The sequence below is a fragment of the Lissotriton helveticus genome, chromosome 2_1 (genome assembly GCF_964261635.1).
Source record: "Lissotriton helveticus chromosome 2_1, aLisHel1.1, whole genome shotgun sequence".
Lineage (NCBI taxonomy): Eukaryota > Metazoa > Chordata > Amphibia > Caudata > Salamandridae > Lissotriton > Lissotriton helveticus.
This window is the reverse complement of record NC_136059.1, coordinates 595,297,048-595,314,544: the sequence shown is the minus strand read 5'-3', so window position 1 is coordinate 595,314,544 and position 17,497 is coordinate 595,297,048. Positions and strand designations below refer to the sequence as shown.

At 43.4% G+C, this 17,497-nt stretch overlaps 1 protein-coding gene across 3 annotated transcripts in view; it reads left to right on the top strand.

The window, feature by feature from the left end:
• Window positions 1-17,497, top strand: part of BDP1 (BDP1 general transcription factor IIIB subunit) — a 1,449,812-nt gene that overhangs the window by 838,348 nt on the left and 593,967 nt on the right. For all 3 annotated transcript variants that reach the window (XM_078675286.1, XM_078675285.1, XM_078675287.1), the window contains one exon: window positions 4,293-4,480. In XM_078675286.1, coding sequence (XP_078531412.1) covers window positions 4,293-4,480 — 188 coding nt within the window. The remainder of the gene's footprint in view (window positions 1-4,292; window positions 4,481-17,497) is intronic.

The following is a 17,497-nucleotide window of genomic DNA, read 5'->3' as shown; positions in this document are numbered from 1 at the left end:
GTAGTCATAGCGGTGGCTGGATGTAGGGCCAGGGTACCTGGTGACTGGTCGTGGTTGGGTCGCGGACGGCCGCACACAGGCTTGCCTCAGGCGCGCCTTCGGCGCCACAGTGGCGCGTCCGTTGCCTGCATCCTGTGCGGTCGCTATTAAGTAGGGGAGAGGGAGGGATGGCAGCTGGGAGGCAGGGAGGGGGCTGGTGCAGGGGGGCGGGCCGCAGGGACAGCAGCGGCGGGAAGTGAGCAGAGAGAGACGGGTACAGAGAAAGGGATAACAATGACCAGGGCTGACACTGAGGAACAAAAATAAAATACAAGTTTGAAAAGGACACAGAAGTACCGACAATGATTTAAACACTGAATCACAGATTAAAATTAAAAAGACACAGGCAGTACCACATTGGGCAAACTATCACCATGGCCACTTTCTTTCCGCACCCTTCCAGAGAGGAAGAGAGGCTCCACCGCCTGGACCCAAAATGTGCGCTTTCATTTTACCTGAATCGCACACAACAGTTACGGGTGGATGACCAGCTCTTAGTTGGCTACGTGGGCGCCAAGAACGTCCGAGCTGCACACAAGAGGACTATCTCCCACTGGGTCGCCTTGTGTATCAAAGCCTGTTATTCTCTGGCTAAAAAGGAACCTCGGGTGGGATTTCTCGCCCATTCTACCAGGGCGGCAGCAGCTACTTCTGCATTGGGACGTGGTGTTCCCCTGCAAGACATCAGTCAGGCAGCCATGTGGGCCTCGTTGCACACTTTTACCAAGCATTATTGCCTTGACAGTCAAGTCCGGAGAGACGACTTCTTTGGCCATTCTGTTCTCCATGACTTTCTGGTGTGATCTTGGTTTGAAGACCCACCACCGGGGTTGGTATTGCTGGGGTATCTATTCTAAGGTAAGGAATCTATCACGAACATGTGTCTTTCAGATGCACAAGTTACTTATGTGTCTAACGATATATCTGTAAGAGACATTACTTAGTGATGGATTCCTTACCGCCCCACTCATCCTCCTGTTTCTGCTAACTGATTTCTATGGTTAAATTTGTCCCTTTCAGGGCCCTAGTTTCAATGCAACAGTGGTCAGTATCTTGCATGGCTCTGCGTTCCTGGTGCGGAAAGTCATGTACAGAACTGACGTCAGCGCACATAGGTGCGTCTAAGGAGCTCCAGCGACGTCATCTCAGTGACTACGACGCCAGCAACGTACCAGGAGCCGTATGACGACCCCTAACGACGCGCAGGGGTATTGCTGACGAAAACGTTCCGGATCCAGTCTGACACCTGGGGATATTCTAAGGTAAGGAATCCATCACTAACTAATGTCTCTTACAGATATATCGTTACACAAGTAAGTAACTTGTTTCAATACAAAACTTCCCCTCAGGCCCCCTTTACATTCGTGTCCAACTCCCACCCAACTCCCTGGTTGTTACTGCCGCCTGTAAAAGGGGTAACCCACAGGTTACTGTTGATGCTTCTCCGCCAGATAAAGAGAGCAAATGTATAGATGCTGTGGGTAGGACGGTAGCTACGCAATCAGGCAATCGGTGATGGATTGCAAAATGTATGTGGTTGCTCTTCCAATTTGACCGTGCCCATTGGAATGAGATGAAGGAGCTCTTCCAACATCTCATAGAGGACCACAGGAAAAGGGGCTAAGAGATCGTCTCTGAGGGAAAAGCAGATTTCCAACACCACCATCAGCTACACATTAGATGCCGCCGACTCTGCTGCAAGGGGGATCAACTACAGGTCCCTTCTGCGCCCCATGGCTGGCTCTGTATCTCTGGCTTCAAGCCGGTAGTAAAGCAAAACTTCCTCAACCTGCTGCTTGATCTCCAACATCTGTTCAGGCCAAATGTTGACCAGATTCTGACAAAAAAAGAAATATATGGTAATCCATTCCCCGTGGTACCTTTCGGCGCAGCCCTACCGTGGACGCTCAGAGACCACTTCCCCAAGGCTTCCATGTCTTACCATCATCCACAAGCCCAGCAGTACTCCCACTGCACCCAGGGTGCGTCGTGGTGGTGCGGCTAATCTCTGCAGACAAGGCGTCCATGTCTACCCTGTCTGGACGACTGGCTCATCAAGCATGCCACCCATCAGAACTGCTGCGAATATACACAGGTAATGATAAACCTCCTCCATTAGCTCGGGTTTACCATCAGTGCTATAGAATTCCATCTCCAACCCCTTTGGATACAGCCCTCCCTGGTGGCAATCCTCAGCTCAGAAGTTGACATGGCCTATCCAAACACTGACAGGGGACAGTCCTCCTAGGCACTAGTAACTCAATTTCAACTAGATCATCAACTCACATTCAGGACAGTCATGCGCCTTCTCGCCATGATGACCTCCTGTATTGCCCTAGTGCCCCATGCCAGGTTACATATGCGTCCATTGCAGGAGTGCTTAGCGCGCCAGTGGTCTCAAGTGGATGGTCATTGAGACGATCTACTGTTGATCATCTGCCACACGTGTTGCTCGCTGCAATGATGGAACACCTACAACCTGTTGCAAGGATGACTTTTCCCTAACCCAACTCATGGGATGGGGTGTGCATTTACAGTTCCTGACTATCCAAAGCCAGTTGGAACTTAGTCACCAGAGTCTCTCCACATCAACTTCCTGGACCTGCTTGCTATTTACCTGCCATTGAAGACTTTAATTCTTCACTTAACTGGCAAGGTAGTCCTCATCAATACGTATAAATTGGCAGCCATGTATTCTCTTCAAAACCAAGGCAGCACCCGATCTTCCCAGCTCTCTCACCCAGCCCAGAGCATTCGGCAGTGGGCTTTGCGCCACAAGATCCATCTTCTAAAGGAGTACCCTCCAGGAGTGGACAGCAACTTTTTGGACCTCCTCAGCAGAATGCAGCAACAAGTCCAAACATGGGAATCCACCCTCGAATCCTCCTCCAGTACATCTGCCATTGGGGATTTCCAGAGATAGGCCTCTTCGCATCTGCAGCAACCGCCAGATGCCCAAGCTTCACCTCCTGGTTCCCACAGCCCAGGGGCAATGCACTTTTTATGAATTGGTCAGGGATATTTGCCTACACTTTTTTTTTTTTTTTTTTTACAAAACATTATTATGTAGATGTGCAAGCCCGCCAACAAGCTAAGGTTGGCCAGGCAGTACTCCGTGCACTTTTTCAATCTACTGCAACTACCACAGGCTATTCATCACTTCTGGGAGGACTGCTTTACTGCTCCTGCATAACAGCCCCACATGTCTCAAACAGAAAATATTTCTTACCCAGTAAGCATCTGTTTGTGTCATGTAGTGCTGTAGATTTACATGTGCCCACCCTTCTTCCCAGATGCCTGTGAATGGTGCAGTGTTCTTTTCTATCTCACTTTTCTCTTTTTGCATGGACATCTCTATACATCGCTTCGCATACTCACCGGTGCTAGAAAACAATCTTAACAATGGAGTCGATGACCACGCACATTTCCAGCAAGTGAAGAAATCAAGATACCATGGACTCGAAAGACTTTTCTAAGACAAACAACTTGCACACATCAGGGCCCACACTAGATGGCAGGAGTATGCACAGCATGTGAAGCTGCACCACTGCATGCCTTGAACACATGCTTGCTGGGTAAGTAAAACTTATTGGATATTGTTTGTTTTGCACTTACATTGGCAGAGATGGGGTCGTTCTATATAAACTTCAAATAAATAATATAGGAAGCTATGGTGAAGGGCTTGCTGCAGCTGGGAAGGTGGAGACTAGATCTGCTGCAATCAGTGCAATACATGTTTTTACTTTTTCATGACCGTCACATACTTATAAAAAAATCGATCTGCATAAATTCTTTTATTTGTGTAATTGATTATGTCTTCCAGTACAAATAAACAACTCATCTTTTTATTTAACAGCTCAGTCCATTTAATTCTGTATTGGTCGATAGCCTTTCAAAGTAAATCATTTGGGAAACAATAGGTTCGAGGCATGTGGGCTGCTGAATGTCAGCAGCCCTACATGCCAAGAACAGATGCATACTGGTAAGTAGCATATTCCTTATGCATTAAATGTTATGGCCTAAACTCAGAATGAATAATATGCACTGCTTTAAATTGGTAACATTATAGCACTGTTTAATTTAAGCTATGTTAGTATTTTGTCATGAATAATGAGATTAGCTTGAAAAAATGAGATTCTAGTGGAGAAACAAATCAATGTGTATTCATAGAACTGTGTGCTTTCCGTCAGAGTATGTGTTTGTTTAAATCTTTTATTTGGATTTTTTTTGCATTTCCAACAACACTGATTTAGACTTCAATTGAATGCAAGCCTGCCCCAGAACCATTGGTTGAGGTAGACAATGGTATATCAGAGAAGTCCTCATTGAGCCAAGGTAGTATTGAATCATCAAATACGTTACCGGGTTCACAGAGTACCGACCAACGGGAGGATTCTTCATCTGTCCACTCCAAAGTACAGGATTCTGATCTAGTTGTGAGGTAAGAATTGACCTTTAACACATTTAAAAATTATAAAGAATTCCAGTAAGATTACCATATCGGATTCCAGTATGCTGATATGATTTCTCTGTATTTTTGAAGAATTCTGTTCTAAAAAATGCTCCTATTTTTGTTAGATGTCTGTAGTAGGGTGCAAGAACATGCGATATTTGGATTCACTCCCTGAACGTATGACCTTGTTGAAAGTGTTTGGATTGTCAGTAATGAAAATAAATATTTCCTTAATCCCGTACCAGTAGTACGTTTGTCTCTATAAGAACATCACTTCCTATATGACATGGGCTGATTTTAACATTTGTATTTCTCTCCGACATAACTACTGCATTTATTTAGAAGAATTTCGATTGAACATGCAATACTAACCAAACTTCTGTCATACCTATAATTAAAAGAATGATTGGAATTTACATAGACCACAATATTAACAGTAATCAATGGTGCCATGTATCTATTGCTTCCTATGTTCTACCTACCATCCCCAGTAGCTCACAGTCTTGTCATCTGTGATTGTCCAATAGTAGAGACTCCCTGGCTGCATGGCAGGATTTTTCCAGACTTAATATTTTTATTTAAGTCTTTTCACATACCATCTACTCGTCAGTGTCCCCAAAAAGCTATATCGCTTTTGAGTGCCAGAATTAGTCTTTCCTACCTTCCTCTCGTTTATTTTTTACTGACAAAAAAGTAATAACACGAAAAATGTTTTTGCTAAATTATTTCTACTTAATTCCGTGCCCATACCAGCTCAGCACTTAATGAACAGCAAAAAATATTATAAACATAGAATGGTATTGATAAAAAATGTCACTGCAAATCAGTTAAAATAAATTTGCTCTGGCATTACGTTTAGGTATGATTATTAAAAGTAGCAATAAGAAACACATCTGCAAGGTAACTGCTGATAGTCATTTTATATTAAGTGTCGAGCAAATGGGCATTTTCACTCAACTTGATATATATTTGCAGGGTTCTATTTAGAGTTCTTGCTTTACAAATTAAGATGTAAGCATAGGGTATTTGTTTGACCTATTTATTTTAATAACAAATGCAAATAATTCTGTAATATTTGTAATGGAAACTAAATTGACAAGGTATGTAAAATGGTGATAAAGTTATAAAGCCTACTAATTCAAGTCATCTAGATCATTCAGCAAAGCCAGAGGAGAGATACACCAGTGGGCGTTGTCATTTCAGTCCGTACACTGCATCATATGATCTGCCATGGAAGTGTCCAGTTTTGGCCCAGCCTTCCCACTGCTTTTCTGCATTTATCACCTATGTGAACTGTAGCATTTCCCATTTAATTTCCAGCTTGTGAAGTGCAAGTCCCCTTTTTTATGTTTTAGAGTGTAAATATCAAGTGGCTTGCATGACTTCCCAATTCTGAAAAAGGGAAAGACTACACTAGTGTTGGGCACCAGCAGAAGAACAGATTGACCCTCGTTCACCCAGGATTGCGCTACTCAGCAACAAGCAGGCCTCTCTCAACATGTTCATTACTTTAATCAGACAAAATTTTCAGTGTCAAGAGCGCAAGCCAAGTTATTGAATGCCACATAATTTGTTTTTTCTGTTTTTTATTAATATATACGAGATATATAGTGTTATAATTTGCCCATTTCACATGAGACAATTTTTAAAATTTTTATTTTGTGTTTACCATGAACACAATTATCCAAACAAGCAACACTTAGCAAGGTGGTCACATACCCCCCTCCCACTCCCTCAGGATCATATCTTCTTTTAATACAGCAATATGTTATTGATTATATTGCAGTTCTATTTTGGTGGTTATATGTCCATATAATGAATCATGGTTTGTCTGTGTGTGGGTCGGGTTCTTTCAAGTCTCCGGTCTGATCACTCAATATCTGTTGGTAATGCCTTTATTCTACTATCGCCCATCTGTTACAAATTTTGTAAATTTCTTACGACCTCCACTGCCAAAATATATTTAATCTTTTCTCTAGCATAGCAAACATTAATTTCTCATTCCCAGTCCAGTCCATCAATTTCGGATTCATTGCATTACGCTAATTTTCACATTTGCGTGGACAAGGACAATACAATGTGGACATTTACACAGGGTGGTTTCACACACTCCAAAAATATCGGTATATATCTAGTGATTCTTTTTCCGGTCTTAAGTCTTCTATCCGACTTTTAAGGATCAAAAATGTGGTTGTGGTGTGTCCCCTGCTTGGGTATTTTTTGGTGTCCTTAAGTTTAGCATTTGGTTTCTGTCTGCTTAATATGTGGCACCACAGCACTCCATAGCAGTGCCAACGATTTTCAATCTCAATAGGGATTGTATTTTTATGAGATCTTCTTCGGGTTCTGGAAAGTCTTTCATAAAGAGGTCAGGTGTGCCTAGAATAAACCAACTACTCATACATTATGAGCACGTTTAGGTTTTGTGATAGCTGTGCCTTTGAAATGGATGTGCACCTACTAGTTTTTCTTCTTGTAGTGCAGGATATTCTGTCGGGGTGTGGGGGGTGAATAAAAGAGAAACAAGGTTTGTGTCAACTCATGTTGTGGATCCTAACCCTTCAACTGTCACCGCTTTTGCTTCTCTCTTATGGCCTCACCTGCTAATTTGGAGTTCAGTCAGCTGTGGGAGCTAACAAACAGGAATATAAAATGCCTTTCATTCTTTTTAATCCTGTATGTTTTACTGATTCATCTTTAGTTATCTATAGGTGTGATTATTGATCTTACTTGTGACGTGGAGCTTAAGCCCTCTGAAACAGCTTTATTGGAACCTTCCTCAATGCATTTTCAGATCATCTGTGGTTATGGTCACATGGCTTGTTCCATTACCTGGCAGTTTTCTTACCATTACCAGGATGGGTGGGTGAAGCTTCCTCCTGGTGTCACACTCTTTGTGTGTGGGCGATCATGGCGTCTTCTACTTAGTGACTGAAGAAATGCGGTAGAGTGTTAGGCAGTGCAGTGAACAAGGATAAACCTCGCTGAATAGTAAAACAAATTGGTGATGCCTGTGATCTCAACATTTGTCACCAGGATGAATTTGCCGTGAAGGTTTTTATCATTATGTTAATTGCTAGTATGACATATTTTTGCGTTGACCTCTCCAGATTGAAGGTGAACTTGCATCAAGTACACAGATTATATGATCCGATCAAAAAATAAGGTCTAATCTTATCTGCTCCGGATACTTTCAGTGACCATCACTTAGTCTCCAATTCTGAGAGTATCTTTGATGCTAGACTGTTTGTAAATACCGATACATTATTCTCCTGTGGCCCAACATGACTTTTACTGGGTGGTAGAAGGGTACACAAATTTTGTTTTAATGTACAGATGGTCACAGGTGACTGAAAGGGAGTTACACTATCTATTTGATATCTGTTGAAATTGTTAAACCTTTGCTACATTTATCTACACATTGGCTATGGAAAAGTAGGAATCTTTGTAGCGCTGGTATTTGAGGCGTCCCATACATGAATCTAACCTTCATGCTGGAAGTGGTTGTGCAGACACTGTTTCACACTCTGCTGCACCAATATATGACTTATATCACATGATCCCACTCACACGCTGTTCACTGATCACCAAATGTAAAAAATAAAAACCTGGCGCCAGATGAATTGATCCGGGTTCATTTCTTCAAACTTGAGTAAGTAATACTGCAAGATACGGATTGCAGAAATATTAGCATATATAAAAATGCTTGGATATTGTTGCTTCAAGAGGTCGGAAGAAGGACCCTTGCGAAGAGGAAATCACTCAACTTTGTGACTAGTTGCAGAGAACGACAAGAAACAAACAACATTAAGAAAATAGGGTGGATACTGAGATATACTAAGAGAGCCTTAGATAATTCAACAGAACAATGCAAGGCTGATTTCATTGTACTGTTGCACTTTTTGGCTTTTGCTTTTATGATGGCCTCCTTCTTAGCCCTATGTTCACTCCAGACTCGTAGTCTGGCCCTGTCTAAGTTTTGTCTCACTTCTACTTGGCTTATTTCATGCTCGAGAAATGTTATGTTTAGTTCCCTGGTAGGTCTTGCTATGTTGATTGTAATGAGGTGCTGTGACCAACACTTCATGGCAAATCAAGAGACTCACTCCATAATTAATTTTCTGGGTTTCGCTTATGTTCAGGAGGAGAGGGAAGAACCCATGATGCCCACAGAGATTCCCTTGCATATTTAAGATGGAAATGCTTCACTCAACTTACACACAATATTGTATTGTTACTACTACCCAATGATTCCAGTTCTAACAGTACATTGCCAAGGTTTAAATTCTCTCAAAAAGAGGAAGCAGTACTAAAATGGCTGTATACAAAGGGGACAGAAATGCTGCTAATTCTTGGGCTGTACCTGTTGACTTTATATGTCTCCAAATTTAGATGTACGCTTACAGCAGGATTCAGTGGTGCAACCCAAGGAGTAGTGCACTCATCCTACAGAGACTAGGAAGGAAGAGTAACTGATTTGTGAGATCACCTCTAAGGTAGAAAAGACACCAACTCACAAGTTATCGATCCCCATTGACTCCAGTAGTTTGGAGTCTAGACTTTCGACCACACATGACAGATGAAGGGTACCTGATGTGGGCTGGGTGGTCACCCCCAGTGTTAGGCTCTGTTTGACTGTGGCATGTTAAAGTTAGGACGTTTATAGGCTGACCCAGCTACTTCATTGTGCTCTACAATATAGTATATAACAGGTAGGGGCTAGAGACATCACAAGAGTGAATGACCCTTTTTCCTAGGAGGACAGAACACTTGCTATTTCTCACTTAGAAGACTCAAAGTTAATCTGCTCTTCTAAATTCATACAAATAGCAAGAAATTAACTGCTAAACTCCAAATGGACATTCCTGAAATTTCCTGGGTCTACATTTGGCAGAGTGGCAAAGGCTTCTAGAGGACCACAAGGAGAGTGCATGACTACTTGACACCAAGGAGACATAAAGTGATCTTCACAGTTTAGGATGCTGCTGGAGGAGGTGCAACAAGACAGGGTCTTACTACTATATTTGGTGAACATGCTAAGGGTTTTTGAAGGAAAGTCCTATATGGCAAAAAAGGTATCACCATTGTACAGTTACAGATACAACCATTGGTCGATGATGATGGTTTATCTCCACAATCGTCATCCACTTGTAAATTAATCTGACAACTTCTGCCAGATTGACAATTGTTAAAAAATGGCATGTCCCACGGGGTGTAACCAACTGCATGGCCAAATAAGTCACACTTTCCGTGAGCTCCAGCCTGAGCCTATTAATCCAACAAGAATCCTGCCATTATAGGGAATATTTACTACGCCCTTGGTGATCTACACAACGGCGTCACACCTCTGAGTGGCCATCCGATGGGCTCTAACCCTGGGACCCCACTGAACTGTGAAATCGGGATACACTTACTCCGGGCAGACTGAAGAAATATAAAAGTGCGGCTCGACTGCTGACGTGCTGCACTGACCACTCCGGTGGCTGTGTTTATGGTGGCAGAGGGCCAAGGCAGCATGTGAAGTGTCCTGACCCTAGGTGCGGGACTTTCCCCCTCTACGCCACGGTAAGGGCCTCTAGCTGTACTGCGAGCTGCCCGGGTGACAGGGGCCACGCAGCAGAGGACTAGTGATGCGGGTGGAGTGAGGAGGTCGAATGGAGGTGCAGGTGCATGCTGAAGAGGAACACCTGGGCCAGAATTCTATTGATCGTCACCGGGCACGGTGATAGGTGCCTTGGTGGTGGAGCTGTGCAGCGGAGACCTGCGTGGGCTGTCTGTGGCCTGGGCTGATGCCGCTTGACGGGGGCACACTCTGGATACTGAACTACGTGGGCAATTGGGGCTGCACAGCTGGGGCTTGGCATGTCCCACAGGAGGTGAGGGCCTGAAATGCTGATGGGCTATGTGAAGGAGAGACCATGCTGAAGGCCACACAGGCCTAGAGTAGAGGCTAGGCTGGTGTGGCGAGAAGTCCGGAGCTGGTAGCCCCCGTGGCTGGCCACATGGACAAGGCAGAAAACCCCCCTTCTTTCCGGGGGTGCATTGTGGGACAGTGGGGAACATCATGTACGGTGTCGCTAGACTTGTGGGTGGCTAAGCCCCAGTGCTGACCCGATCGCGATTGTGAGTGGACGTGACTGCCCCCAGTGAAGAAACCTTTGTCCTGATGCCATATTGCTGCAGTCCTGGGTGCGTGCCCACTGAGGTTAGTCGCTACTGCTCCCTGTGCTGTTTTGCCTTGTTCACCTCTGCATCGCAATATCAGATCTCAGTGAGTCTGCCTAATGGACTTTGTGTCGCAGTCTGGGTTGGCCTAGACATTGAGGGGATATCCACCTAGGATGGCATTATAGGGGGGACAGTGACAGACAGCTGTAACGAGCTACACCGACGTAATGTATAGCGCCCACATAATTGCACAACAAAGGGGCAGGAGCACGCAACAACTGCAGTCTGCATAAGAAAAAGAGAAGCTGTGCCCCCATTCCCCTGCCCTCTCCTCTTCCTCATAGACGACTGTGTGATTTCCGATCTCTCGCCCCATTACCAACAACACCGTTGATTGGCCAATATCATAGCGAAGGACAAAGACACTAAACATCTGGGACCGGGAAAGATGGACTGCTATACCAAAATCATGTACCCTCAGGTGGATACTGAGGAGGGTACACGGCCCCTGCCGAGTGATGCCATACCATTGCAAGCAATACAATCACCAAAAGAGATGCTTTTTGGGCAAGATAGGGTAGGTTTGCTCGGAAGTGTCCCCATTTCACCAAGAACTACGCAGTGTCTCAGAAAGAGTAACAGAGGCTGAGACTTGAATCTTGGAGTTGGAAGACACGTGGGATCTCTGGAAAGGGGTGGAAGAGCTTCACAGCACAAATAAATAAGTCATGTGGCACTTGGAAGACGCACAAAACCGAGCATGCAGATATAACCTGTGTTTTGTAGGATTTCCTGAGTGCCCCGAAGGTACTAGTATACCGATCCTTTTGGCAAAGTCACTGATGGACATACTTCCACCCGATCAGTTCTCTACCTGCTTGTAACAGAACGGACACACAGGGCATTAAGTTCCAAGCCAGTCGTTTCATTTTTCGTTTCAAAATGCTTTATTCGGTTTGTACAAGTACAACCATATAGCAACATTCATAAATGCAATTGAGGTCACATTTATAAAGAAGAAAGAATAATGAAACTTTCTAAAACAATTACTTTGATCCATGCCAATCAAGTTAAAACCTGCAATATATCACATTTGTAATACGGTAGAAAATAATCACTATATATAACAGCAATTTAAAAACATGCCAAGTGGGATGGTACTAAACAAGAGGCCTATGCTGGGCATAAAGTGCAATAGTGTGTGTAAAATATGCAAAAATTGAACGTTGTATTTAGCAGCAATTTAGAAATTTAGTGCAAAACATGCCAAGTGAGGTAACACAAGTCAGAGAAAAGCCTGCGCTGGGCATAAAGTGCAATAGTATATGCAAAATATGCAAGGATATAACTAAAGTGCAATGTCTATATCATCTCTTACGTAATAATCTCTTACATATGTTAGCAGCAATTTATATGCAGAAAATTAAAAAGACATTAGTCCAGAAGGGTACAGAGCCGGGCAACAATCATTACCCGGATACAAAGTATAAAATACATAATAACCAAAGTTCATGTATAAGAGAAATGCATGTGGTTTAACAGTGGTTCACGGTTGATCAGTAAGTGTCTTTACCAACGAGGATCATATAATGATTGATTTCCTGTGCCCGATGCATTTAAGAACATAGGTGGCTACACGGTAACACACATTGGGGGACGACAGGTCAAACAACAATTGCATTGCAGCTCTTATATCACGCATACTGTATTCTAAAAATAATTGCTTTAAATAAAACTTTCTAAAACCAGTATAAAAATTACAGAATAATAAAAAGTGGCAGATACTCTGTTTAGATTTCCCATCGCATGGGCACGGGCAAGACCCGGGCTTTTTTACAGTAGGGAAAGCCACCAAATGGTGAACTATGCCCAGCCTCAGGCGTGCCAGAACGAAGCGATGGGAATTAATATTGACAAATATAAGATAAGATGGAAATCCTGTACTTAGATTATATTCCAGGTACAATTTAAATGTACTTTGTGTAACATACCCCTTCATTCTAATCCCTTTTGCATGATCCATATAGGTGGTTTTAAGGTCACGCTTCGTTAAAACTAATTCTGTTGGGATATCTTTAAAAATATCCTGACCAAAAAGGGCATTGTACCAATGGAAAATGTGTTTTAGCCAAGGGATTTTGGAGTGCTGATCCAATTTAATGCAATCTAAAATTACTTCCTGAGTAAACTGGGTTTCATCTTTAGCCCAAATGGATCGCCAGAGGGAAAGGGGGCGTAGTGCAATCAAATCTGTGGCATGATGTATGCCCAGCTCCCTATGGATAATTTCATTTGATGCTGAAGCAGGAAGACATAATAAGCTTTTAAGGTACTTATTTTCTTCCTGCTGAATGGATAGGGCAATCTGCGAGTTGTGTCCCCATATCCCTGCTCCATATAGAGCAGAGGACATACACCTGGCATTATAGATAGAGATCATCTCTCTTATTCTACGCCCACCCAGTTTTGAAGCGAATCTGAAGATACAGTTTGTATTTCTAGTCATCTTCATGCCTACACAGGATTGCTCGTTTACCCATCTCCCATCCCCTGAGAAAGTAATGCCTAAATAACAGAAGTGTTGCACAGATTCAAGTTTATCCCCATCAAGGAAGAATGACTTACTTTTCTTTAATTTCTTTCCACAGGTCATGGTCATAGTCTTGCCCTTGTTAATTTTAAGCTTTCTGCCCTTAATAAAAATATTAAATTTGTCAATTAGCTTTTGGAGCCCATTCGCGGTCCTGGAAATCAGGACCGCGTCGTCCGCATATAAGAGGACGGGTATTTGTTTACCATTTATCATAGGGGCGTCAGCAAAAGATTCTTGTAGGGACAGGTCAACCTGGTTTATAAAAAGGGAGAACAACAAGGGGGCGAGAACACACCCTTGCCTAATCCCTCTGCCAATTTTAAAAAAGGGGGTGCATTCTCCATTCGGTCCAAATCTGACTTTACTTGATAAGCTGCTGTACATTCTGGCCAGCAAATGAATAATTTCAGGGGGTGCGCCCATAGCAAGTAATGTTGGCCAGAGCAGTGTGTGTTCCACTAGATCGAACGCTGAGCTTAGATCGGCAAAGCACATGAACAAATTCCCTTCCTTGGCTTTTGTGTACTTGCCGATAATAAGCTCAAGGTTCACACACTGCTCCATGGTTCCTATGCCCCTGCGGAACCCGTACTGGATTGGTGACAGGACATTTTTGTCCTCGACCCAGGACTCTAATCTTCCCAGAAGCACGCGACTCAATATTTTTAGTGACGAGTCCAAGAGCGAAATTGGGCGATAATTTCGTGCTTCAGCCCATGAACCTTTTTTAAAAAGTGGCACCAAAATAGATTGACCCCATGAGGTAGGTAGCTCGTCCTCAATAGCAGCATTAAAGTAGCGTGTTAAAATGGGGGCCCATAAATCAATCATAGATTTAAAAAAGTCCACAGGGACCCCATCTGGGCCCGGGGCTTCCCCCCCTTGCTTTTCTCAATTGCATCCCGCACCTCATTTAAAGATACCAAAAACGATAATTTTTCCCAATTAAAACTGGTTGGCATTACAGTTAAAACATTAGAGTCTGGGGCCGGAATAGAATCAAAGGTAAAATCAGAGTTAAAAATCCCAGTGAAGTGTATAATCCAGGCTTGACAACTGACATGCGAGGTTAGTTCGGGAATGTTGTCGTTTTTTAAAAACGGGCTGTTTACAGTGTCCCAGAAAAGTTTATGATCTTTTGTTTCTGCAGCCTGATCTAATTTAGCCCATGCCTCGTCCTGAAGTTCTCTCTTCCGAGTGGCTAATACGATTTTGTAATTATAACGCTCTTCCCTGATCTTACAAGGGTCTCTCGGTTTGGCATCAAGCGAAATTTTTAACCTTTTTAATGACTGGGCACAATTGTCATCAAACCACGCTGTCTTAACTTTTCTTGGCTCCCGTGTTTTGCGTGTCAATGATTTCTCAATGGCTTGCGTAATAATTAAGAATTTAGACAGCAAGATTTCTGGGCATGGTGTTGGGGATAGACAGTACTCCACCTCTCCATAGCAGTTTGTGATTACATTAGTGACAATTTTAGCAGGGTTGGCTTTTGTCCATTTCACCCTTGTCCCGTTTGGCCTTCCTACGGAGATATCCTGAATGGATTGTCCATAGGAGTTCCTTTTTGACCCCCAGCCCAGTAGTTCGACAGATACACTATTGTGGTCACTGACCGTTTGTTCAATTACCCAGACATTAATATAGGTTACAGAACAGGATACGATGATATGATCAATAAAAGATTGACTATTCCTTCCATGGAATGTTGGACATCTGGCATTGTTTGCATTCATGTTACATTCAAGAAGTTCCAGGTCATATTTGGCCAATAAATTATTCAAAGCACTGCCAAAATTGTTGTGCGGGAAGTGATTGAATACACATGTAGTTTCCCTTCCAGAGTATTCCTCCCTGTGGCCGCATGCCCCCTTGAGTGCATAAGTGCATGTTTTGGTGTTAAAGTCTCCGGCCCACAAAATTGCAGCTGGTTTTGATGAGCTTGATAACATTGCATCGATGGCCTGCTCAATATCAGAAATAAACATCCCCTGTCTATGCCCGGCAATGTTGTTGTAGAAATTCACTACTATTAAGTCTCTGTATCCACTGTGGGCCACACGCAAAACGGAAGCATAATCTCCCAAGACTGCCTGGTCACTGACCCAAAACTCAGTCAATGTTGAAGATAGCAGGGTCACTAACCCCCCCTTGGCACGACCAGCCTGCGAAGCCACAGCCAACACGTTAAAAGAGGTATATCCCTCGACATATACTTCAGCCTTATCCCAGGTTTCTTGTAGGCATATGATGTCGTAGCCCTGTTTGAGAAAGTCATCCCATGCGGGTGTGTTTACCTTGGAAGCTAGCCCGGCTATGTTCCACGTGATAACCCTCAATGACTCTTCCCTAGATACTTGAGGTGAAAAAGTATCTGTTGTGGCTGACGATAGTATTTGGTTGCCCAGTTGATTTTCAACAGTACAAGTGATGTTAACTGTCCTAGTCAGATCATTTGGGGTGATTACAGGGTTATCTATGTGAGGTACATTTGCGGGAAGGATTTCATCAGTACAAGTACCAGTAGTGTTAACTATCGTGGTTAGATTGTTTAAGCTTATTGCAGAAGTGTCTATGTGGGGTTCACTTTCTCCGACAAATGTGTTCGCGAGTCAATCGTTTTCGTCTAGTGAATTAAATATCTGAAATCTATTTGATGTTGGCACTGCGAATTGACCATAGATGTTGTTTCCAGGCCCGATGGTATTGTGGGAATTAAGGTACTTCGGGTTAGGCATTCTGTACAATTCCAAAGGTGGTTGTGGAACATGCTGATTACTGAAATCATAAGGGGTCAAGGGATACCCAGCACGTTGTACTGGTGCCTGCTGTACAAGTGGGTAAGGTGTGTTAATTGCTCTGGGATGTTTAAAATTCTGCACCGGAATCTTAAACCCCACCAGATTTCTATAAAAGTAGTCCAAAGGGAACAGGGTTGTGTTGTAATCATTGTCTGAAGGGGTGGGCGCATTCAGGATGGAATCTCTTGCCCATTCAGTGGTTTTGTAGTTTATGATTACACAGTCCCCATTTATTTCCTTTTTACAAGGGCCCACCCACCCTACCCTTTGGGTTGAAATGATCTGGCCTGCACCACTTAAGGGGAAACCACAGTTCTGGACAAGCCAGTATAAAATTTTGTTTTTAAGTGTTTCGCCATTTTCGAATTGGGAAGGTTTAAGTTTAGGTACATTGGCAAGGATTGCCACGAGAGGCCTGCTTTCTGGTGGGAGATTGATCACGGCGGGAATAATATTATTGTAGTAGCTACGCGCCGGTAGGTTCCTGCTTACTGAAGTGTAGTCCTTGGACACCTCCCCAGTTGCTCTGTGGGAAGTGGAAGGAGACGGGCCATTGGTAACATTACTTTGTAAATTTGCAGTTTTACCGGTAAATGTTGAGGAATTCATTTTTGTAGCTTGTAGAGCCTGTGGTTTAGGTATAATATGGGCAGTCGTATTGGCCTTATTCACGGTTGGTACATTGGTGATAGATTGAGTGATGTGTGGGCCTAGGTGTTCTAGAATGTCTAATTTGGCTATGCCCAGTTTTTCCAGATTTTCCACCTTTTTACCTATTTGCTCAAGTTTGTCGTTTAGGGGGGCAATTAGAATCTTCATAGCATCCATGATTTGGGCCAATACAGACTCCATATTAACTGCGGGTCCTAGATTTGGCAATGGTTGTTCGCTTCCGTTAGATTGTTCTGTGGGAGGTGTTGATGAAATTATCTTCTTTCTTCTACCCCTTTGTTTCGCATGTCCCCTAAAAGGGGCTAGTAGTTTCCTATTATGGGTACGTCTAGATCTGCGATGGGCAGTGCCATGGTTGGTCGTACTATTGACGCTACTATTGTTGTGTAGGTCTATTGTATGAGTGGTATCTTCATTGTCGCAGGATATCAATATTGCGCTTGGCGCATTACTAGGGCCCAGATCCTCAGGTGGTGTAGCATTAATCTGCAGATTAGGAGTTAGGGACAGACGACTGTCCCTATCTTGGAATGTTATAGGGAGCATAGGAGGATCTTCCAAGGTAGATGGCACAGTCCCAGGAAGGCCTGTATAAGATTGCATCAAAATGGAGTCATTTGATAATGCAGTCATATTAATGTTATATACAGTACTGTCAACAGGTTGTGGTGTGCGGTGAATTAGACAAGCGCTGGGTGGTAGAGACAATCGTCTCTCTGTGTTTTCAATTGCATTTGCTACCACTACGATTGTCTGTTGAAGCATGCG